We start from the raw sequence: 26,844 nt of genomic DNA on the forward strand, positions 1-26,844 counted from the left end.
CACCTCTTGCTATGCTGATCTCGGGCTAGAGAGTCTTTAGAGAGCGTCATGTTTGCTGAGAGCGTTGAAAGAAAAGGGTGTGCAAAATGCCCTTATAGGGACATGGATTGGGTGTGTTTTATGTAAATTACGTAGAATACTCTGAATTCATCAACATTAGAATGAGGTTAAGAACAAATTCATGTACACACATGTTGTGAATTAGGTGGAAAGTTTTCGTAAGTAGTGAAATATGAATAGTGTACGCAATAATTAGTGAATGAGACCCACTGCCTTCAGTTTTTGTGGCGCTGCTGCGTAGCTCCGCCTACAGTAAAATCTCATTGGTTCTGCCCGTTAACTGCTCTAGGTAACTGTATACAAAACATCAGTTTCTGATTGGCTGTGATTTATTTATTGAAACAGAGTGTTGATATATTAACTACAATGCATTTTGTAATTCCAGAAATTAAGAAACGTTAAAAAATGTATTAAAAATGTAATACAGTATAATATAATATATTGAAGTTATCCTGAGGCCCCCAAAGTTGAGAGCCACTGTGTTAGTTGTCATGTGACACGTGGCGTCTTAATGACTATAGTAGTCAAGAGTGCAGTAAGTAGCTATATGCAGTGGGTTACACAAAGGCCTACACTGTTGCTAAGCTATATAAGTGTATATATACACACACACATACATACACACATAAGTTTTGTACAACATTCAAAAGGTGACATTTTCACTGATTCCTTTGCATAGATTTAGTCTTGATACCGCATAATATGATGCAAGGTGTTCCTCAGTGTCCCGGTCACCACTGCCATACACACACACCCTCACACTACCTCTGATAAAAAGTGTTTTTTTTCTTTTTTTTTCTGTGTCCATCTGTTCTGCTGTGAATATATATATATTTGTGCAAACCACCATTTGGCCTTTCCTCATAGTCACAAATGCATCACAGCTAATTAATGAGTTACGTTGCGAGCGCAAATCGATCTCCGCAAAGGGTCTAATGGGAAATTAAAAATGGTTACTGATACTGAATCGTGCCAAACAAGAGTGAGCTGCTGCCACAGCCATTTTCAGAAAACCTCAAAGACACACAAATACACCCACACACACACACTAAAAAAACACCTCGGTCTTCCTCTCTCTATCTTTTTTACACACAGACATACACACACTTATGCTATTTTTTCTATGTCGTCCCACAGGATGTGATTAGATACAGCAGCAGCCATTCGGCAGTGTGGGATCCCAGTCTGGTCACATAGATTTGAGACTTTGAAGGCACATATATCATTTTTCCTGCAGGCCTCCACAGCCCTGGCCTCTAGTCATTATAGAGCTCCTGTCATACGCTTCAGTCTGATAAACTGAATGTCACATGGGTACCGTGAAAAAACAATCCACATATACTAGTAATCATCATTTGGATCACGTTGATATTTGACATTATGAGCAAATATCTGATTTAATGAGTGATTGGGTCATTATAGAAAAGAAAAGAAGGATGAGAGGGCTTCTAGGAGTCTGGGCGGTCATGAACAAGAAGAATAGCACACCTGAAAATTGACTTTGTAATAGGTATTCTACAAAATGCCAAATGTAGCTATGTCACGCAACATGTTTATCGGCATTTTCGCACTGTGACTCGCAGGATATCCTGTCCGCGTTCGAATCCTCACTAACAACTGACAGTACAAGGACACTGTCATGCTGAATGTGTTCAAGGCTGAATTGAGGCAGTGTGAGTTCAGGCAAAAATAAGGTAGCAATTCTATTTCTGCTACTTCTCTCTTTCCCTCTCACACACATTTTATACAAAGAGGGTACAAAATGATCAACTGTTCCACAACATACATTTTAAAACATGCTATTTTTAAACATGTCAAATGTCAGAACGCCCCTTAATGTGTCATTGAAGAACAAATACATTTTTAAAATGTCCAAAAAACATGCCATTAATGTATGATATTGTTTTCAGCAGGGTTTTTTTGGAGGTATTTTTTTCAATATCGCAGATGTCACATGCACCTGTTTGAAGGGTTTGAGACTGTGAATGGTCTTGTAGTAACATCAGCCGATAAGCATGACATCATTTTTCTGGCTCCAAAGTAGTACGCCACATGGCACTCACAGCTCGTTTTTTCATTTTTGGCACGTTTTGGGAATTCTGCACTGAAAAGATGACAGATTTCATATTGTGTTCACCTGAGGGGAATCAATCATCCTTGTTACAAAAGTTATTGGAAAAAACCCCCAGATTGAATAAATAACTTTTTGAAAGAAGTCTCTTATGCTCAACAAGGCTGCACTTTAAAAAAAAATCAAAAATACAGTAAAAACAGTAATATTATGAAATAGTATTACTATTTCAAATAACTGTTTTCTATTTTAATATCTTTTAAAATGTAATTTTTTCCTGTGGTGCAAAGTTGAATTTTCAGCATCATTCCTCCAGTCTTCAGTGCTGATACTTCAGAAATCATGTTGATTTGCTGCTCAAGAAACATTTCTTATAATTATCAATGTTGAAAATGGTTCAATATTTTTGTGGAATCCCTTTTTTCAGGATTCTTTGATGAACAGACAGTTCAAAATAACTTTGAAACAGAAATCGTTTGTTTGATCAATTTAATGTGTCCTTGCTGAATAAAAACTCTCTTTAAAAAAAATCTTACTGACCACATGCAAACTTTTGAATGGTAGTGAATATGTATATACATCCATAGCCTGACGTCGTCATACTCAGATTCTAGTCAGAATGTGAGTCTGATACTGCTCCATTGAGCTGTAATTATGGGGCGTGTTTCAACCGAACCAGGAAGGAAAAGGCCTCTACACTCAATTGGATAGACCTACAACCAATCAGAGCAACGGAGTAAGTGACGTATGTTCTTCATTCATGTTTCCGATCGACAAATGCCTTGATCGCAGTTCTCTGTTCCTCTTTTAAAATTAATGCGCTGTCGATATCTTCTATAACAGACGCGATGGCGGAATCTAAACATGATGTTTTATAAACAAAGTTCGGGAGGAGCACGTTCAAATAATCAATCCAATCAACTTGTCATCAAACAATTACCATGTCTACCTTATCAGCATGAGAGGAAGCATATATTTATTCACTCTGTCAATTCATCTAACATTCCTTGACAGTTTTCAGCATCCCTTCACTCACTCTCGGCTTGTTCTTCCACAGCCTGGAATACGGGGGAGTAGGCTACTTTGGGTTCGGGCTGAATAGGGGAGAGTGGGGTGAGTTGTGCCAGTTTTTACTCAAAGTGACTTTAAAGTGAGGCCATTACAGTAATGCCTTCAACTTAAGGATGTACATATATTTCAGGATGTGGTGCATCCCTGAGAACAATAACTTTGGATCTGAAATAAATTGTTTCAGAAATATAGCTCTTGGGAAAAAAGTGGTCTCATGGCACAACTTGCCCCTGGTGCGGGGGAAGTTGTGCCTTTGGGGGAATACATTGGGGGTAAATTGTGCCAGTGATTTCTGAAGTAAAACAGAACATTTTAATGTTATGAACCGTAATGCTATATGAAAGCAAGATAAATTCAATACAAAATTACTCATTTAAGGTTTATTTAGATATTGTCACCCTGGAATACCATAGCATGCATTTTTCCTACTATGTTCAATTGCATAGGGATTTTGTATTGAACATAACTCTGGATCACAGTGTCATAGAGACAAGGGGGCGGGCTCATTTTACTCAGACGACCAATCAGTCTCTCAGGATCATTGTGAAGCTATTAAGCTACGCCCTAGCAACCATTTAGAGCACCATAGCAACACAATATATGATATTTGTGAATCATTTCAGGCAAAAAGGCTTTGGCAATAGATGCCTGTTGACATAGCGCTGTCTGTCAATTATGTAACATAAGAATAAAGTGACTAGGCTAATTTCTAAACATCCTATTGTGACATAGGCCACTTAAAAACGGAATAAAACTTCTCTTTAATAACATAGTGCAAACTCAAAACTGAAATCAGTGTTAGCTAAATTATACAAATAGCAGGCAGGCCTAAGTCAAACAATGATGAGGCATGACCATCTCCTCACTTCTCAAGATTATCCCCTGTGAGTATGTAGGTCTAGGTGGTCTGGATCTGGCACAACTTAACCCAGGCCCTTTGGCACAAATCACCCCAGACCCACAAGTTTGAAAAACTAGCATGATCCAGCAGTTAAGAGCTAACATCATGCTAACTGTATAGACTCATTGTGTAGCCTACTAAAGCACTAAAACATGTGTGAAATGTTTTCAAACTTGTCTATAATTGTTCAGACACTACAATCAGAAAACCTTAATCATAGATATTTTACTTTGAAAGGGAAAAAACAGTTTTTGCACTAAAATATGCTTAACTCTCATGCCATGTGTCTCTCTTCTTTGGAGGACGAGTAAAAGTGATTGCTTTTCAAAATTATGTGGTCACATGACCAATTTCTTCTATGGTTTTCCAGAAACAAGGGTGGAACTACTTCCCCCCTGGCACAAATCACCCCACTCTCCCCTACCGAGCCCGCCCTCTCCTCGGACAGCACCCCAAATATGCATTTATTCTATCTGACTTATTTGTAAGTGTGAACTCGTGAAATCTAAATTCTCCAGAGGCAGTCATCTTTTCTTTTACTGTCTATGCATCTTTGTTGTAAACGAATTCAACCCAAGCGCTCTTTGATGACGTGGTTGATTACGTTACCGTTGCTCATCTGTCCATCATCGATTAAAGCCCGCCCTGGCAATTTGATTGGCTCGGCCTTCTGGGAGCCGAGCATAATTACTCCTCAACGGATCGAGTCCAGACCGAACTTCCCGACCAAAAAATGTTGTGGGCGGGGTTCGGGCTGGCACCCAGGCTAATACATCCATATATCTGTTGACAAAACAGCTGAAGGTTTAAAAAGAGTAGCGAAATTGTGCATGTAATGAATCCTTTCATTAAAAGACTGTTAAAAATGAACAAAAAATGATGCCCTTCAAGCCTGTATCCTGTGTGCTACACACACACACACGATTTTTTTTTTCTGTACAAACTGTATATTCTATCCAATTACACTAACCCTACCTTTAAACCTACCCATCACAGAAAACTTTCTGCATTTTTACATAAAAAATAAGGGGAGGGGGGTAAACACACATATGCATATGTGACCCTGGATCACAAAACCAGTCACAAGTAGCACGGGTATATTTGTGGCAATAGCCAACAATACTCAACATAGTATGGGTCAAAATTATAGATTTTTCTTTTATGCCAAAAATCATTAGGATATTAAGTAAATATCATGTTCCATGTAAATATTTTGTAAATTTCCTACCGTAAATATATAAAACATTTATTTTTGTAATTGAATGCAGCACAATCGCGAACATAAATGGACATTTTTAAAGGCATTTTTCTCAATATTTGCACCCTCAGATTCAAGATTTTCAAATAGTTGTATCTCGGACAAATATTGTCCTAATAAACCATACATCAATAGAAAGCTTATTTATTCAGCTTTCAGATGATGTATACATCTCAATTTAAAAAAATGGACCCATGTGACTGGTTTTGTGGTCCAGGGTCACATATGAGCCCTCTAGCTCTTTCAGCTAGTGCTGCTGCGGATGAAAATGCCTTTTCCTTGAATTATTCACATCCCTAAATGAGCTAACATCCTCAGAGTGCAGTGATGAGAGCAGAGAAAACTGGTGTTAGGTTTAAATTCAGATGCCTATTCTTAGAGAGCTTTGGGACCACGATACACATTTAGTTTGTTTCATTTAGCAGACAGCTTCAAACTGACAAAGCCATGTCAGCGGCGTCTACGATTGCCGTTGTGAAGCTAGCGCTCCATTTTTGCTTTGTTGCCAAATTGGAATCGTGTTCTTCCATTTAGATAATCATGTAAAAATATCCTTCTGTGAGTAAAGCACACATAGAAGGGAGATCTGTCAAAACATGACACATTTTCTTGCTGACTTTATAATGCCGGTGGCACTTAACAGTTTGCAAGGAACATAAAATTGATGTTCCAAAAAAGATGGGGCTCCTAATGTAAATTTACATACAAAATATAAGAAATAGCCCAGTTTTTTAGAATTTTGCAACAAAAGTCCCTAAAAAATGAACAGATTAGATTTATTTTTTAGATTTTTTACGATTTTTCATTTTTATTTACAGTAATGTGACCCGCTCTGTCTAACATAAAACAGCTTATTTTAGGCCACTGATGGTTGGAATTGATACGGTAAAACTGACGCCATCGTCAATGTTCGTATTACTGTGTATCAAGTACTGAGGGAGATATGAAGCTGAAATTCAGATATGGTAAGCGCTGTGCGCTGTGTCTGTAAGCGCTGACCAATCACAACATTCACAACAGTCATATGACCAATCAGAGCAGAGCAAAAATATATGAAATATAATTTATATATACAATAAAAAAATGCATATTTCAAAATTACATTTTACATTTGGCATTTTGTACATTTTTACATAACATTTTTTATGACTTTATAATTTATGCATTTATATAAAATTTTTTATTTATTACATTTTTATAGAAAAAAATATATATTAAAAATATAATGGTAACACTTTTATAACAATGAACAATGAACATAACAATGAACAAAACTTTATGACTTACTAATTTTACTAAATATTAATTTCAACATTTACTAATACATTTTTAATATCAAAGCGGTATTTGTTAACATGAATTAATCCACAGTGAACATGAACAATTGCATTTTTCCTGACTAACATTAACAATTAATAATAAATGCTTTAAAAGTATATTGCTCATTGTTATTTTTATGTCAGTTAATGCATTTACTAATCTTAACAAACAACACCTTTTTGTAAAGTGTTACCAATATAATTTATATACAATATTTATTTCAAAAACGATTAATAATAAAGCAGTTTTTCTTGCTAAACTGGAAGATTGGGTTGTTTTTATTTTTATTTTTACATTTCTAGGCAGGAGTAGACCAGAATCCACATGTGCCAGATGTTGGTGTAATTGATATCCATTGACTGACATGTTGGTGATAATTCATTAGAGCTGGATATTTGGTTTTAATATCCCCAATTAGTGGCAAACTGGTACTAATATAAGTCTACGTTATGACAACATCAGGTCTGCAATAATAGTATTGTGGTGGAGTAGATGGCGGAGGAAAGATTCTGTAATGACACAAACTCAATGTCACAACAAGAAAAACATGATGTTGATGAGGAGGAGGTGCCAGCAGTGTTTGCCGCTCCAGGCATGGGAATCTCATCTGCTAATTACCCATGAATGTTAACAGCCATCTTCTTCCCTGCACCGAGGGCCCTGGGCTTAAGGAGAAACCCAGCCTGCACTCCGTACCTCTGCTGGCACTCGTCTGGTCCCACACAGATGGAGGGGTGTGCCCTCTGGTAACTGGAGACAGCATATGAGACATGGATGACCAGGTCTCTCGCAAGAAGGCTGCAGTGGGCATTTGGGCACTGCACTACAACACATAATTAGTGAGGAGCATCTGTTCTAGAAGGTTCCTCCAAACTCAGAGGGCTCGGAGAGCTTGAGTAAGCCTCTGGCCTTCGGTGGGTGCCGTAGCCTTTATTGCTTTGGATGATGAATTGCGGCTTGTTGCCTGTTGAGGGACTTAACGGTGATTATGGTAACGAATACAGATCAAGTACGTTCTGCGGTATGTTGCGACACTTGCATTATGCTGAATGAAAGTGAGGCACGAATCGAAAGGGGTTTGATTCTGTGTTGTGCATCTCAGCAGAACTAACAAAAGAATTTTAGATATGAATGAGCCAGAGCTGAATAGAATAGAATAGAATAGAATAGAATAGAATAGAATAGAATAGAATAGAATAGAATAGAATAGAATAGAATAGAATAGAATAGAAATTTAACACAGGTAAAGTATTCTTTTAAATTAATGTACTGATCTATAAAAATAGGTATAAAAATTATAGCACATTAACATTTACATTTAGATAAACAATTTTTCATTATTTTGTAATAGTACAAATTTATATAAATATATTAAAATAATTAATAAAGCAGTTTTGTTGCTAAATTGTCAACTGATTATCTATCTATCTACTGTATCTATCTATCCATCTATCCATCCATCCATCAATCTATCCATCCATCTCTCTTTTAAAAGTAGTTTATTTATGTATAAAAAATTATTGCACATTAAGAATACATTTGGATAATTTGAACAATATTTTATTTCATCCATCCATCCATCATTTTGAACATAAAAAATATAGTGTTTATTTATATTAAAAAATATATATATATAAAAAAATGAATAAAGCAGTTATTTTTGCTAAATCTGAGAAAAAAAATCCGATCCATCCACAGATCTCTGTTAAGTGCTTTAATCCTTCAAAGGCTTTTCAAGCATTTTTCAGGCCAACATTGAAAGTTTGTCTTGAAAAATTACAGATTCCATTTCTATGAATTAAAAATATTTGTATTCTACTTTCTTATATTCAATTCCAAATTGCAGTTCTGCATCATGTTTGCCATCTCATTTCAAATCCAGAAACTGATATGGAATCTAAAAAGGGCATTTTCATTACATTCTGAATGCAACACACTCCTGCACTCCTTTTATATTCCACGACAGAAAATATTGTCTCAGTAGGTCATACCATTGGTATATTGATGAAGTAGAAGCTCAAAGACACATCAAACGCAAGATACATATCAGTTATCACAGTCATCACTTTATGATGACTGTCAAATATGTAAAGTTTACATTATCCTTAATGACACTCATCTCTGCATCTTACAGTATATGTATATATGTATATGTGTATGTATATGTGTATGTGTATATATACATGTATTGAAAAATAAGATGCAGAGATGAGTGCCATTAAGGATAATGTAAACATTACATGTTTGACAGTCATCAAAAAGTACTCTCATCCCAGCGTTTCGTCCTTCCTCGCATCAACATCCTTTCTAGAGGGAGCTTTATAATGAGAGAGTTGTCGAAAGAGAGCACTCACCTTTCCTGCCAACTCATCAGCCTTGCTATCAATGTTCTGACCCACCTCATGGAAACTTGCCCATTAGGCAAAATTGTCTCTCTCCCCAAGAAGCCATTTACCACAGCAGAAGAATAAATAAATAAATAAATGCGCACATATCAAGAAATGGGGCCAAGGAGAAAGAAGCTGTTAGGAAGCCATCAAATAGTCATTCTATGCGTATCTCTCTCTGTCTCTCTCTCTCTCTCTGAGCAGATAGGTATCAACTCATTCCAGCACCAGCTCCCATTAACCTGTTCACAGTTTGCAAAAGAAAGGAGGCGTTTTTTCTCCCCCCTCTCAAACGCTCCATCTCTCCTCCTCATTCGCGTTCTCACTCTCCATCTCTTTTAGTAAGAATCACAAAAGATAATTTCCTTTTCAAATGACTGCGGCCCCCTCAGCTGACCCCTGGGCATTGAGGCGATGCAGAGAGGGAGTGGAGAATGAGGTTCTGAGGATAACTTCCTCAGGCAAACCTCACAAAACACTGCATTCATTACCGACGGAAATAAGGCTGATAGGAAAGAATCGAAGAGAAAGGGTATTTGGAGGCATGCAAGGTTTATGTTCGCAAACAATATTTGACAGCTGGTGTGGCGTGCGCATAAACGGGGCAAAAATGTACATCTGATTAGAGACTGGCTGCTCGCTCGTAGGACACTAAACCTGCACACCGGATGGGAAAACGAGAAACGAGAACCCCTTTCACAACCCTTAAACTGATCGTGGACCAGGGGCCTATGCCATGAAGCCGGTTTAGGTAGATAGTCAGGCACAAGATGTTTCAGTTTAGTTTGCACCAACCCTAGGCTTTAGGCACCATGAAAAGTGACTCGGCTTTTAGCGACTATGCATTTGTCCAAGTCTCTGTATTCCTATATATTATCAACTATATAATAACTTCACAACTTGCACTTGCAAGATATTTTATACAAAGCCTGATTGAAATGGTTTGGTTTTGTCAACTTCCTGTAACCCTGAGTTTGTTCATCTACCATCATGGTACAGACCCCGATTCATGAGTTACTGTATTTGTATTGACAACAAACCACTTAATGCCCTTTTCTGTGTTGCACTGTACTGATTAAACTATATTTTGTTCTCTCCTGTACAATTGTATAATTTCTGAATGACAATAAAGATTGAAGCTTTAATTGGTTAGTCCTCAAGGCTGACCTGTGCAAAAGGAGAGAGGTTACAAAATCCTTTCTGGGCTTTTTCCCCCCAAGAAAATAAGTCCTTTACTCGATTTTCTAAAGGCTGTAAACAATAAAAAGTTGCATTTGGCTTAAGAGATTTCTGAGAGAAGTCTGAGAGGAAAAAAAGTGTTTTAAAACAACCTCTCTGAGTTACTGCAAAATAACACGCAGAGTCAGATGAGGTTTCAGGTGGAGACGAAAACTTTAATAAAAGTTCTGTCACTCTCTAGAGAATCCTATTTTGCTTGAAGTCATAGCAAAGTAGCCCTTGAAACAGCCCTCTTCACAAGAAACAGCACATGCAACTAAATTACTCAAAAATAAATTCACCCATAACCAAGTTACAACATGCAATGTGAAGATGAAAGCTATCTGGATATTGAGCAATTAGATCAATGTGACGCCAAAGTTCTCAGGTGCGACTTTTTACCCAGTTTGACTCGAGTATTTTCCGGATCCAATGCTTTTTTATTAAGCTCCGTCAGGTTTCATTACTAACTAGAAAATCTAATTTCATTCTGTGTATCTGACAGGATTTCAAACTAATTCATATTGTCAAGGTGCAGGCTCGACAATCCCACCAGATGGTGTTTGTGTAAGATGAAACCCTGCTACTTGCCCACCAGGTTCTTAAAGGGCACCATTACCTCTTTGAGATTGCTGGTGCCTCCTTGTTACAGTCATCTCCCCGTCTCATTTCATGCCTCAAAGCAAATCATCTCTGCTTCACTGATGCCAGAAGAAGAAAAACAAACATAAATGTTGTTGGATTGTATCTCAAAATACACCATGTACCATTTGAACCAACTGAAAGAGAAGGTTTGTGAGATCCAGTGTTATATATAGCAGTGGCATAAAGCCAAGATGGCAGCAAAGTTCAATAGTGCTTGTCCGTGTAAAAGTCACCACTAAAGTGTTGTTAGTGGTTGCTAAGGTGTTCCTAATAGTTTTTCATACATTCATACATTAAAATACAGTTGCTAGGGTGTTCTAGATGGTTACTTACTGGTGTAATGGAGGTCAGCTAGTGAGAGCTGTGCATGTAAACCTCACTCCCCTGATCTCAAGACACGCATTAGCGAATCGTTAGCACGTCCGTCTCCCATGCCGAGAGACGTTCTACGTGCTTTATGGTCCACAGGCCTGTTGTAACTTCTCCGTCCCGTGATCATGCTTAATCACTAGAAAATTTACACAAACTAGTGTTGTTACTGTTACCTAGAACTAAAGCAATTAAAACAATTTTCGGTAATTGAAATACAGCTGAAATTAAAGGAGAACTCCGGTCAATTTTAACATTGAGCTCATTTTTTTGTAAATTTGGAGTGCTGTCAGTACAGAGAACAACGACAAAAATCGGTGTTGCCTACACGTGTTATCCTCTTTTTAAAATTTGCACCCTGTTGACTTAAATGGGGCAAGTTTTAAACCTGCTTTTAGTCGATTGTCGAGTTCACGCGCGTGATCATAGGTAACTAAGCAACAGTGGAGAACTCGACAATCGACTACTGTGGACTTCGACCAAAAACAGGAAATAAATACAGGTATGAGCGCTGGCCGAATTAACTTCACTTTTATTCATATCTTTCACATCTACTGCAGTCAGATTCACCGTGTTCACTCTGAAGGAATCACTCACATTGGCTGTGCACTTGTAATGACACATCAAGGATGTTAAGAGGCTAAAAGCAGGTTTAAAACTTGCCCCATTGAAGTCAACAGGGTGCAAATTTTAAAAAGAGGATAACACTGTGTAGGCAACACCGATTTTTGTCGTTGTTCTCTGTACTGACAGCACTCCAAATTTACAAAAAAATTAGCTCAATGTTAAAATTGACCGGAGTTCTCCTTTAAATAAAATATAAGGAAACACTTAGACATTTTACTACTAACTATAAGTAACTTTGCATCTGCATGTCAACTGTAGTTTTTAGAGTATTAGTGAACTGTCTGCTAAATATCTGCTAACACTTTATTTTGATGGTCCCTCAACAGACATTCTGACTAAAGATTTACTGCAAGTAAATACTAACGTGTGCTACTAACCCTAACCTAACAGTCCACTAATACAAATGAGAGTTAGTTGACACATTGATGCAAAGTTACTTATAGTTAGTAGAATGCCTAAAGTGGACTATCAAAATAAAGTTTAACCCAATATGAATATTAAATGAAAAACCTAAACATTTCAAAAATTAGAGATGCAGCCTTGGCAACTAATTGAAATACGTTTATGTTAAAATACAAAAAATTGTTTAGAAATAGCAATGAGTTCTGTGAAAAAAGCACATAAGCAGCCATGTTTCCATGAACATATACTCAACTGTTGAGACCATTTAAGTATCAAACACCCAATCAACAGATGTCTAACACCTTTATACAGTAAATTGTAAAAAAATTTCGACTACATTAGCCAACAAAGAACATAAGGGAACGCTCTGAGGATTCAGATGAATAAAGTGTTTAATATTAATGTATTATTATAGACGTAAGGTGAACCACAGAAGCTTTGTTTCAGTACTAATGGGGTTATGAGGTGCAGAGAGGTTAATTCCAGTATCCAAGCCTAGATTTACATCATTGTTTGTAGATTAAAGAGGGCTTTCCAGGGAATGGTCTTCTCATGTTTGCCCTCTCCACCACAAAGCAGCTGAATGTATTGCGGTCTGATTAATCTTAATGAATTATGCAAATGTACGTTATCTCAAGCGATTTCAGAATGTTTCTGTATTGTTTTATTAATGCGCTTTTGGATTACTTCGCACAATTACAAAGCTCTCTCTCCTTCCCTCACGCACGCACCGCAATGTTTCTCATTCAGTCGCGTTCCTTTATTAAAAACTTGTGGCGGTCTCTGGCGAGTTGCGAGCACGAATAAGAAATTAGTCATTACTGTAATTTAATGACTTTAAACCAAACAAGACTGCGGTCTAGATTACTAAGCGTAAGCCGAATCCTCCTCCCCTGCATCTCAAGGGTCTGATCTTTGGGAGTATGTCTCCTTAATTTCTACTTAATTAATTATGTTCGTTATCGCGACTACCCTGTGGTGAGAGTGTGGATTCAATTATGATGGGAAAACTGACATAACACAAAAGAAAGCCTTGACGAATGCTCTCATAGAGGTGCCGAAATTCTGAAAGTTTGCTATTTACCGAGTGAGCTGAAGTATCTATTTATTACTCTGTGAAGAACTCTTCTGCACAAAGGGTTGCTTCAGCACAGGACCTAAATGAGAGCTGTGATTTACTGAGCACGAGTCATTCCATTGATAAGAGAAACATTAACGAAGCTTTTACATATAATTGCGTACACGATTCACTTCAAAGCGCACATCAAAAGGCGGCAGCAACACTTATCTCCATAAACGTGATATAATGTATAAATCTGAGGATTATGAGGGGATTTGGATAACAATTTGCATGTGGGCAGAAATGCTATAGATGAGGACGGGTTAATTTGGACTATAAAACTACACTGACATGACAGCTCCAATAGATTATATTAGCTGCCTCTTCATGTATCCTTCAAATGACAGCTTGTGCATTTCAATCAGGATGTCCAAGGATTATGAAACATCCAGCGTGTAGCATTCATTCTAATGCGTGATTTCATATTCAAAGCATAATGCTGATAAGCTTATCAATGCGCTGTCATGCTCAGAAGGAAATGCCAACAGACAGCGTTCATATTAAAGTCGAACTGCAACACTCATGCCACTACAGTGTCTCCTTGATCTAATGGCTTTTTGGAGAACCTTGCTTTGGCCCTTCTGTGCCATATGTGTCCCCACTTAGGGTGCAGATGACGTGCACGTTGTTTGCTTTCTTCACCTTTTGATTATGGATCCATCAATGCACCAACTGACATCAAAAAGTAAATATTATGTAAATTAGTTGGACTTAGCAAAATGACACAAAAAAACGAATTGATGGCACATTTTGCAACTCTAGTGCAACTCAATAATAGTGACGTTTACAGGGGGAAAATTACTTTTGCACAAACAAAAACTGTTTTAATTGTATGAACTACTTCTATGGTGTTTTTTGGTCAGATGTGGTGACTATAAACTATATTCATTGTGCCAAAATGTTGGGTGTAGGTTCTTTTGCGCTTCATAGATGAAAGTTAGCCATACAAGTTTATGACAACAAGAGTAAATAATGACACAAGGTTATTTTTTGGGAGGGTTACTCCTTTAAAATCTTCCGTGTACCAACTGGTCATCATGTTTGATGAACAACATGCATCGATGCATGCTACATACCTAATCCATGTCCAGTTAGTGCCTAAACCCCATACTTAAGCCACACAATGCGCATGAATGCAATCCTTTCCCAGGATTTCGGAATTGATGGGAACGTCTGGATGCTACTTTATAAACATGGAATATGATAATCTTCATTTACATAAATCTCTTTCTCTCCAGTTTCACATTCATCCCTCTCATCTGGCATCATACAGAGGTCAAGGAGGGAAAAAACACAGCAAGTGTCCATACATAACTGGCCTTTCCACACCATCCATTAACCTCATTGAGGTTGTTGATCATTATGCAAATCTTTGTCTCAATTACTAGAAATCCTCAGAAGTGACAAACATTTAAAATGAATCTAAATAAAATCTGACATTTTTGCACTCTCAAAGCACACACTCTGGCATTCCTCCAATTCCAATACCTTTTGTAATGTGACTGTATTCCTAATGTCCCCATTACCATTCTGATGCAGGTGATGGCGATGAAAGCAGTGGTTGGTGCTAGGTAGGTGATGGTACATGACTCAAACAAACCGATTCCTACCTGTGTCTTCCCTGCACCCTAATGATCCTGGACGCCCGTGGACTCAATCCCCCTTCACAGCTTGCTCTATAGCGACCGAGCGCGCTCCGCATGTAGATAAGGATGCTAGGCATGATAATTCATAAGGGTTCATTCAGGATCTTCTGGAAAACTTTGTGAATTCTGGTGCTGCTGCGACTGCCCTTGGCCCAGACGGATTAACAGCTGAGAGACCCAGCATGGCAAAGTCTGCTTAATCCTGGTTACTCCACGAGGTATCATCGCTGTCCCATATCTGGTACTGTCCTCAGTCTGATACCACTCATTAGACTCTACAGCTGGGCTTGTATAACATGGCAGTCTTAACTACACTCTCTGCTAACTGTGTATATTTGAAACATGCAGACACACCTACAGTTTTCTACAGGCAGGAGTTTTGAGATAAAGAGTCAAGACAGCCTGAAAGATCAGATGCTGCCTTTATGCGCACATACACCAACAAATGCTATATTGATAAAAATACTAATTGTAGAAGCTGTTGGTGTTGGTGAAGCTTAAATCACTGAAGTTTAGTCAAGGTACCATTTCCAGAAAGTAAGAGTTAGATGAAGTTAGAAAAAATAGGTAAGTACAATGGAAGCCGTTTAAGAAGATTCATAAATATATCACTATCAAAAAACTATTTATTTTTACAATCTGTGTTCAATCAAGAACAAAAAAATAGTCGTCTCTGACATTGTGTCTGAATATGCATACTTCCATACAATATAGTAGGCAAAAAACAGTATGTGGGCAGAGTAGTATGTCCGAATTCATAGCATTCATAAAACAGTAGGTGAAAAGTATCTGGATGACATACTACTTCTGGCGAGACACTGAAGGGTGCATTCAATGAACAATTTACTATCCTATGGAGGGTGAAGCGACACAACCGACGCCGTGGTTCACAAGACAATGACAACATGGCGGATGTAGTAGGCTATATAGAATGGCCGCAAAGTAAGTTTCAAACCAAATGTAGTACCTACTATACAGTATAAACAAATAGTACTTTTGCTTTGGATTATTTTGATGAATCAGGACTGAAAGATTAATTCACAAATTGGACTGAATTGTCCAAATGGTTCTTCAGCCAGTAACTTAATGACTCAACAAACCCAGGAAAGGACAAGACAAAATACGGCAACACTTTATTTTAAGGTGACGTAGTTACACAGTACTACATGTACTTACTATAGTAATAACAATAAATTATACATAATTACAGGTAACTAACCCTAAACCAAACCCTAACATAATAGAGTACATGTAGTTCATTAATATTACTCAGTAAGTGCAATGTAACTACGCTATCTTAAAATAAATTGCAACCCAAAATACAAATGTATTTGTGCAGTCCATTTTGTGAACAAATCATTCACTGAAAAGATCTGACACAAAAGAACAATTTGTTCATGAATCGGGAATATTGCTTTTTTTTTTCTTTTTTTTTTTACAATACTTTAAAAAACATAGTAATGAGTCACAAAGTTTAATAAAACATTTCGCTACTAATAAAAAAATCATTAAATGCTGCACATGGATTGTTGAATCGTTCAGACCAAATGAGCCAATTCACTGAAAAGAATCATACTTCTGAATGCCGCACCTACGGAAAACACTTTTAGAATCTTTATTACTTAAGATGTAGCTTTTAGTCTTTAGTTTTATTACTCCACAACACTGTCGTGAATATTTCAAACAGCTACCGTGATTCAAGGGCAAGAAAGGTCTTTGACTACTCCATTTCAGAGGACAGACCTTCGTCCTAATGCCATGACCTGCAGCACAATGTCCTGAAAACACAGTCAAAGCACTCAAAACTGCCACAACACACACACACACACATTCCTAAATGCTTTTATCTCCTAGTCTTGGCTAATGACACATTTTTTCATTTGAAAGCTTGCTCGCTGTCTGCAATTAGCTAAACACATTAGTACATTAGTCCATCATTATGAACGCCTGAATGTTATGTGTATGACATGTTCGGAGCTATCTTTTGTGTGACTGACTTGTCAAAGTAAATGTCATCTTGACTAACCTGGCAGTGCCCCTCCTTGTTCTACTGTTGATCCTGTTAATGGTAAATTAGCCAGACAAAATTGCTGGCAAATGGTATTATGCTAATAGCATTAGCCCTGCCCTATGCAAGTCAGTCTGAAGTTTTCTGTGACAGCTGCATAAGCGCTACGTGATTCACAGACTGAATGCTAATAAAGTGGCGTCTACACACAAATATGTATATCAAAGAAAGAGGCTACATGTCAATTTCAATGCGAACATTAGCATAGCCATGTGACATCTTGATGTTCTTGAAGATTTCATCAAAGTTGGCGATTGTGTTAATGGATAATGAAAGATGTCTGATTGTTTATTCTTTTTGTTCTGTTGGTGGGTGGATGTTACATTTAAATGCACTTTCTCTTTTATGATGGCAAAGTAATCATTCTTCAAAGTTACAACTGGACAAGATTTCCCATAGAGATACTTTTATTTGAGATAATACTGACACTTTGACTCAATATTGGCCACCAAGGCTTTTAAAAACAAACAATAAATCTTTTTGCCATCTTCTTTTTCGCTGCTCCCGTAGACCACTTCAACTTTTCATCCATTATTAATACCTGTAATTCTTATCGTTATACTCGCCTCTTGCTCAAGTCCGTTTCAAAATGGAGCAGAGTGCCCCCAAAACCATACCCAAAAATCACACACCTCTCACGGATCAAAAAGTCTGTCCATAGTAGATAGAAGAAAGAAAATATTGGCACCAAAAGATAGGGGACTGAATATTAGTGCCTCTGGAACATATGATTCAAGTAATAAGTGAACCTTTCAAGTCCACATTCGCTTCAAAAATGTAATCCACTGTTCCGAAACTGCAGAATTGTCTCTGAACTGGTCCACATCTTGATTTTTATGGAATATTTACTTTACATGGTGTATGATCTTGTCCAACACTGTTGTAAAACAAAAACGGGAGTTTGGCAAAGCGAAAATACTGTAGAAGAGGGAGGAGGGAAAGAGAAATACTCCATGTGTTTAAATGGTCCATTCCAAGTGACATTAGTATTCAGAAGTCCAACAACTTGATCCCAATAGTTATGAAGCAGTTTGAAGTCTATGTATCTTCATTTCCATTGCTTTGATCAAAAAAAAAAAAAAAAATGCTGCTAGTCCCAAATGAATATTTGTCCCAGACTATCGTGTGACCTGAAAAAGAGGAGTCAAAGTTATTTCGTAAATGTCTGCATATTATTTCAGTAGGGCTGGATTGGATAAAAATCAGAGTCAACCATTTATACCAGAAGATACATTTGCAAGGGCTACACAGCTGGGGACAAAAAAAACATTTATTTCTTAATAAAAACAATTATATTATTAATAAACATGCAGCTTTAACATTCAATTGAATCACAGGTGTGTGTGTGTGTGTGTGTGTGTGTGTGTGTGTGTGTGTGTGTGTGTGTGTGTGTGCGTGTGTGTGTGTGTGTGTGCGCGTGTGTGTGTGTGTGTATAGCCCACTCCTACTTTTCAGTCTGTCTGAAATGTTAAATGTGAGGTGTCATCGCTGGACTAAACATTACAACACTTCAGTTTATATCATCATAACATAACGACAACAATCACAGAGTGTTAACTAATTACCTCTTGAATATCAGAGGGCCTCCAGCACTATAAAAGTGGAAAATTCCACTATTAGAATTATTCCTCCAAGGGAAAAGGTGTTAGTAAGAGACTGACACATGCTCACACAGGCACATTGTACTGTCACCTACAAGTGTCATTAACCACACCACCAGCATGAGCTCAGCGGTAGCGGCCTGAAATAGACACACACTGAGAGATTGGAGCCATTAGTTCCTCTGGATCTGAGAGGGTTTAGCATGCATGTCTGGTCCTGTTCCAGCTCTGTAACACAAAAGCACGGCTCTGGGTTCAGAGGCCAGGGTGGGGCAGGTCTCTATAGCTGTGGATGAGGCCAGACTGGCAGGCTGCTAAGGGAAGCCCAGTGTAATCTACACCTTCAGGTCACAGCCAGCAGGCAGCCGGAGGACACAGAGGAAGAGGAAGGTGTGCTGGTCACAGTCTCCTTCCCTTCCTGCATTCCTCTCTGGTTCAGACATGAGATTTGGTGGATTCACTTGACAGGCAATTCAACAGAAATTTAGCTGGGCAAGATCAGACTCAGCTACCCATATACAACATTCGTCTTATTGCTCAACACTATATTCTAGTTTGTATTTTTCAGCAATATATCAGCCATTTTAAATTCCATTACACTCCTGTTCAATTTGGGGTCGTAAGTATTTTTTAACGTTAGTCTTTTATGCTCACCAAGGCTCTATTTATCTGATCAAGAATACAGTAATATTGTGAAATATATTTACAATTTAAAGTAACTATTTTGTACTTTAGTATACTTTCAAATATATTTTATTACTGTGATGTAAAGCTGAATTTTCAGCATAATTACTTCAGTCTTCAGTGTCACATGATCTAATATGCTGATTTGCTGCTCAAGAAACATTTCTGATTATTATCAATGTTGAAAATAGTTGTGGTGCTTAATATTTTTTGTGTAAAATGTGATGCATTTTTTTTTAAAGATTCCTTGAAAAGAACAGCATTTGTTTGAAATAAAAATCTTGTTATTATAAATGTCTTAACTGTCACTTTTGATCAATTCAATGCACCTTTGATGAATAAAATACTGAGCCCTAAAATACAGTGGTGTATGCAACATTTGATAACTTTCCACTTTTTTCCCCAATTACAAATTAGCTATTCATTTTTGCTGTGGTGTTCAGAATTTATAATTTCATATTTATTGTTATAGACCATTGATAATTTGGTATCGTCAAAATAGGCTTTATTGTCTTTGACACATGAGCGAAAAGGAAAACAGATCTCATGGCGTTTTATTAGATTTAAATATCTAAATGTTAGTGTGAAGAAGAAAAATAAAACCTTTTAGATATCAACCTGCATATGCGATTGACATCGGTTATGCTCATCTTTGCTCCCTTATTTGAAGGTATATGGAGTAAAACGGCTCTCTATTTAACAAAGCACACAAAAGACCTGAACCGAAAGCGATGCATCCTGTTTTACAGAATACGAAAGTTTGTTGCACATAACCCCCATTCTAGTGACTGTAAAATGTATAATATTGAGTACATAAACAAAAACTTCAAAATTAGCACAAAATGCTAAAACCAGAACAAATGCATCAAATGTCCAAATGAACATAATTCGGTCAATGGACCTGCTGCAAAAGTTTAAAAGTAATGATCAGAGTGATCAGACCTTTGATAAACTGCACAGATTAAACAATCCCATCATGCTCTCATCGTTTCTGGGGTTTCTTCTTGCGGTTATTGCATGTCCATGTGCAAGGACGGTGGCCTGGAGGGCCCCAAAATCAAGCCCAGGTTTGAGCCCAAACACCTCAGAGGTCTGCCTGCTGTTGACGTGTGAGTGCAGTGGCATGAATTATTAACAGGGCTAAAGTAAAAAAAGGTCTGCCTCACGCAGGCCCCTCTGCCCCATGAATAATGGAGGGCTCGACTCAAGCGCAAGCATTTGGTGAGTCAAACTTCTCAGCCTGATGGATGGTTACAAGCCCAGCATGTCAACCGTACATACACAGTGGCTCGCAAAACACACGTCGGCAAACATAAAAACGATAACTCGCATTAGCCTGCAGAAGTGCGTCATTGCCCTGCCCTGACTCTCCTAAATTCAACGCCACACTGTGTTTCTTTTTTCTGGGCTTTTTTTGCACATTACAGTTGGTCTAGGGTCCCATATTGTGTTTTATTTAAAGTCCAAGTCAAATGCAAGGACCACTAACAAGCTGAAAGCATGACAGTCGAGGAAAGCAGAAAACTAGTGCATTCTGTGGAAGAACGGAAGCGATGACTAAAGGCCTGTTCACACCAAGGATGATAACTATAACAATATTGATAAAGATTTAGTTCTAAAAACCAAAGTAAATATAAAATAATAGAGTCCACAGCACAACTATAACAATACCGGCAGAGAGAAACAATGTCATTGGAATCACTTTCAGAATGTTTTTTTTTTCCAGCTGGTGAAAACATTGACAGCCAATCAGAATCCATCCTGCTTTAAAGAGCTTGAGCATTTAAAGTGGCAGACGACAAAACTGCAGCGCGCGCTTAGAATAAACAGAGTGTTATCATTCATCGGTGTGGATGCTAATATAGTTATTGTTCTTTGTGTGAACGGGCCTTAACACTAGTTAGCAAAAGGCTTTTTTCTTTTAAATCAATCAACAGTAAAACATATAATACTTGACCAATTCAAAATTATATGAATTATTATTAATAATGATAATAATAATTAAAGAGTATATAATATTCAGTTTTGTGTATACATTTAAATATGATTATTTTTAAATATTAATTTACTGTAAAGCGCCTTGAGCGTGGGATATACATATACACTGGCCCACTTTATTTCTGTTGTATGGTCTGACAGATATTTTGAAACATTTCTTAACCCTCTGGGGTCGGAGGTGTTTTCTGGTATTGATATTATTCTGATGGATATAGTACTGTGATTTGATGGGCTCCCTCTCACCTTGGTCGTCTTGACTTTGTTTCCTGTGCTGCAGCTCCAACCTTTTAGATCTGGCAACACCTTACACTCCTCACCCTCCATACACGGCTGCATCTGACACCACCACTTCTGTGCTACTATTGAAGCTGCGCAGACAGAGAGAAAGACAGGAAGAAGAATCTCAGCACTCCGCTCACAATGTGGGAACTGCCAAAATGGGAAAGACACATCCCCAAATCACCATGGTACCCAATTTTAAAAGATGAATTGATGAAGATTGAGAGGAGAAAACCTCAGAAGATCTCAGTCATGTCCACAAAGAAATGAAACTACCTCATTCTATCTCTTTCTCCCTAAAACAATGAGGCTAGTAAAGGAGGTGGTCTTTGATTCAAAGCTGACGGTTTGAATCCATCAATTCAGTGGGCTCGACGCTCACTATGTCTTTCTAGAAAAAGTTCAACCTTCATGTCAAGATGACAAGGGTTGCGGTTGGGGGAGCTGGCATGATGTTGAGGGTTAAGAGGAATCGAGAAGTAGAGGGAGACATTGTAAAGCTTTGGGCCTTAATTTTTAATTCAGCTGGAAGATGGTTTGACTGACTGTTTAAACAAAAGTTTTTTTGCCTTTAAGTCTACATCTATTAGGTTTAAATCCAAATACAAGATAAAATTCTTGTGTTGAAACTTTTAGCAGATATATTTTTAGGAAAACAGACCATTCATGACCTTGAATGTAGGGATGTATGCAAATGTTGTGTGCAGTAAAATGCTTTCTAAAATGAGAATGTTCCAAATAACACCAGCAACTGACTAACAATAGCCCTTTAATATCTTCCATCCCAACTTTCAAAATGAGAAAGAACATTATGATGGTCAAACTTTGGACACTTTTACAAAACTTTACCAAAAAAACATTTGCTACAGTTATATTTACTACGATAAATCTATGGTAATTGGCCACCACTGAAATTCTTACACTATTTGAAGGAAATCCCACATTAATTTACAATTTTACAGTAATAACAATAAGCAAAGTGAATATTGCAACTATAATTAATGGTCATTTTTATATTTCAATAGCAAATGCTACTTTCTGCAGCTTTCTACAGGCACTTCTTTGAAAACTTCTTTCGTTTGTGGGGTCCGAAAATCTGATATCCTTAGTGAAATTTCTATTTTGGATTTTTTTAATACACGTTTTTTGGAAAAAAAAACATGATTTCCAATGTGGTCTCAGTTTTTTAAAACCCACAGTATGACAATCTACAGCACACAAATAATGTAGAGAGGTTAAATGTCTTTCAGTCATAAGCGCAGTGGCTTTTGTCCTCGTACAGCAGGTAGAATCATGCGCTGTGGTCTCGGTGCTCAGCAGGGGGTGGCAGCACCTGTCAGATGCATTAGAGGGCAGAAAAGAAGATCAAGATCGATTGACCTGTCCAGTGAGGGGGCCGTTGACATGTTATTAGACAAGCAGCCCACGCTGCACTTGAGCGAACAGCAGGATGACAGTGTCACACTCAAACGGACCCTGACTCTGATGTGACAGCCCAGAGAGATGAGACTGAGATAAAGGGGGGCAGCTAGACTTTAAAAAAAGACAGCCAACTTTAAATTGACAGTTTAATTTAGAAGCATTAATAATTAAAATATTAAAACGGACAAAAGATAGACAGAAGCAGCTGGCTATTTCTTGCACATTTTCTACTGTGTTCTTTTGTAAATTATACCATGATATTAACCATGTTTTTTAGACATGAAACGTAGTAGTACGTTCTTTCCATGTAAACACTGAGGAGACAAAACATTATGACCACCTGCCTAATGGTTGACCACCTGCTGTTGGTCCTCCTCGTGATGCCAAAACAGTGCCGACCCACCAAGTCATGGACTCTACAAGACCCCTGAAGGTGTCCTGTGGTTCCTGGCACCAAGACATTAGCAGCAGATCCCTCAAGTCCTGTAGATTGATCAATCTTGTTGGTCCAGCACATCCCACAGATATTCAACTGGATTGAGATCTGGGGAATTTAGAAGACCTTGAACTCTTCATCAAACCATTCCTGAACAATGTGTGTGTAACCCCTCCACCCGTGTCCTACTCGCTCTGTGCGGGCATCGAACCCGGGTCTCCGGCGTGAGAGTCAGGCGCTCTAACAAGGAGGCTAAAGACTGCATCCTTTAGCATCTGTCGCTAGAGCGCCTACTGAGATCAGAGGAGTGAGGTTTACTCGCACAGCGACTATTAGCTGGCCTCCGTTACATGTGCAGTGTGGCATTATCCTTTCTAAAAGAGGCCACTTCTACCAGGGGAACACCATTGGCATGAAGGGGCGTACCTGGTCTGCAAGGTACAAATTTACATGTGGCATGGGTCAAATTTACGTCCACATGAATAGCCGGACCCAGTGTTCCCAGCAGAACATTGCCCAGAGGATCACATTCCCTCCACCGGCTTGTCATTGTCCAACAGTGCTTCCTGGTGCCATCACTTCCCCAGGTAAACGGCGCACACCTACACGTCCATCCAATAGATGTGAAAGAAAATGGAACCCAAGTCCAGTTCACGTGCCCATTGTTGGTCATCACAAGCTCTCTGATTGGTCTGTGGCTACGCAGCTCCATACGCAGAAGAGTGCGATGCACTTGTGTGTTGTGACATATTCCTCCCATTACCATTATTAAAATTTGATTTGGCTTGTGCCACAGTAGACCTTCTGTTGGCTTGGTGCATCGATGAGCCTTGGGCGCTCAACACCCTATCGCCGGTTTGTGTTTTGCTCGTCCTCGGACCTCTGTTGGTAAATTCTCACATTTACCACAAGCCTTGCCGTTTCAGAGATACTCTGACCCAGTCGCCTTGCCATAACAATCTGGCCCTTAACAAAGTTGCTCAGATCTTTATTCCTGCTAATTTCTCCTGCATCAAACACGTTGATTACGAGAACTTGTTTCAAGAACAATCTCTAGATTGTTTGCTTACCATCTAATCTACCAGACCTTAATATGTGGCCTTGTTAGGAGATTATCAATGATATTTGCTTCACCTCTGACTGGTCATAATGTTTTGGCTCATCAGTATATACACATGTATATAAATTACAGAAGTATAATTTGAGTGAAAAGTTGAATGGTTGTACAAAGTTCACATGGTCAATGTCACAATTAGTTCTTCTTTTTTTTAACTTAGTCATGTTGTATTTCGTAAAAACAAAACAAAAATTATTTTCAGGTTCAAATTATATTCATTAATGTTATATGTTAACGTATGTGCTAATATATAGCTTAATAGAATCAAACAGCAGACACACACAAAACACGAATACACACACACACACACACAACAAATAAAAACAGTCTTACCGTCCACACAGGAAGGAGCTGCTCTTGTCGTCCCAGCAACTTGCCCAGGGAAGCAAGAACACTTGACAGTTTGGGAGCGCTCCTCGATTTTGTTCTTGTTACAGCAGCGGTGGGCTGCAATGACCTCACAGGTTCCCGCTTTGACGTGCACTGAGGAAAAACAACAAGGACACAGAGTCTATTAAAATCAACCAGCTGTTTCAAACTCCCCTTGCTGACAAAGGAAACGATGAGGCACTAATGCATATTCTGTTGCTGCCGTTGGCTGCAATGGAAATGAATTTGACATGGAGGCAGCGTACAATTTAATTAATGCTAGTGCAAGCAGTTTTATTTGTCCCAGGTCAGAAATCAGAAGAAAATGGTCTCTGTGATCATCAGGTTGGGTTTTACGATGGGTTTTAGTAATTACAAGTAAAACGGTTAATTGACAATCATAGGCCTTCAAGCATCTATAAGGGTCTTCAGGCAACTTATTAATTTTTTGTTTTGTTTTGTTTATCTTTCACCTATGACTGAACAGCAGCGGGGAGGAACATTACTTAGCATCTGAAAGTGTGTATTCACACATCATTCTGAAGATCTAAATTGAGGAGAGAGAAAAAAAAGAGAATAAAACATTTAGAAAGTTTTAGTGTACCTTTCAAATCAGCCTTAATTGCATTGGTAAAGATTTTCAATTTAAGACTTGAGTTTAAAATTGATTGAAAAACGGGCCTCCGTTTTCCCATTAGCTGGCCAATCTCAAAATCTCATCAACAACATTAAAAACATTTTGCCTACAATCAATAAAGAGCCTTTAACGTGCGCACAAAAGAGCCTGTCGAGCGGCAGGCCGATTGTGGGCTTGGAAAAGAAAAACAGAGATTTACCGATGCAAACGCTGGCGGGTGAAGGGCTGAACCCCCTTTGTGTGATTATCTTTCAGCCCCAACACACTGCAGGGCCAAAGTTAATTTCAAAAAGTTTGAGCGGATGCAAATTGAATATTCAATGGTGGGAGTTTGTTCCTACAGCTTATAGAAAATGATTGCTTTGACTCATTCAATGTGCATTACCGCCTTTATTTATTTGTGTACCTTCAACAGTGCTTCAAAAATCTATAAGAAAAACAAGCTGGGCTGGGTTACTCCAAGCAAGGAATTTTGAGTTACCTTTTGAATTTTTTAAGTTACTTTCGCTTAACTGGTAGCAATGACGTGAAATATGGTTTGAGTGTAAATAGTCAAGTTAAAACATGCTAAATAACTTTTTCATAAATTTATTGGCATGATATATTAAGAATATTCTATTTCAGCTATGTAAAAAATCACTTTTAAATGATCATAAGAAAATATACAATTAAATGAAACAGGAAATATTGAAACAGAGGAAGCTGTTCACTGCTCTTAGCTGGATGACTTTAACTTTAATGAGCCATTTAAAACAGAATATTGACACTAGAGTTGCAATAATAATCTTTAAAAGATCGCAATCTCGATTCAAACACCCACGCAATCTTATTCCTAAATGACAAGGATTCGGCTACAGTATTAAAACTTTGACAAGAACGATCACACCAATTCAAACCTGTGTTTGCGCTGCCGCTGAGCCAGAGTGAGCAGTTGTCATGTAAAGGTATGAAACAGATTCACAAACAGTCTTTTCAACCACACAGTATCTAAGTGTTACAATACTTCAAATTATCACAGAACTAATGGGATAAAAGTTTATAGTTCAAATATAAAATAGAGTAAATCTCCTTTTGAAAAAACATGACATTAAAAAATCTGCTCTTAAAAACGAGGTAAAAAATGGGTACAGCAAATTAA

The 26,844-nt window shown here is 38.0% G+C and overlaps 1 protein-coding gene across 1 annotated transcript in view; it reads right to left on the reverse strand.

The window, feature by feature from the left end:
• Positions 1-17,552: 17,552 nt before the first annotated feature.
• tafa3a (TAFA chemokine like family member 3a) overlaps positions 17,553-26,844 on the reverse strand; it is a 101,619-nt gene continuing 92,327 nt past the window's right edge. Inside the window, exons 3-5 of the mRNA XM_084127717.1 lie at positions 25,034-25,183; positions 21,690-21,814; positions 17,553-18,293 (exon numbers count right to left, since the gene is read on the reverse strand). Coding sequence (XP_083983843.1) covers positions 18,282-18,293; positions 21,690-21,814; positions 25,034-25,183 — 287 coding nt within the window. The 3' untranslated portion in view covers positions 17,553-18,281. The remainder of the gene's footprint in view (positions 18,294-21,689; positions 21,815-25,033; positions 25,184-26,844) is intronic.

Source organism: Abramis brama (assembly GCF_963993115.1).
Source record: "Abramis brama genome assembly, chromosome: 11".
Classification (NCBI taxonomy): Eukaryota; Metazoa; Chordata; class Actinopteri; order Cypriniformes; family Leuciscidae; genus Abramis; species Abramis brama.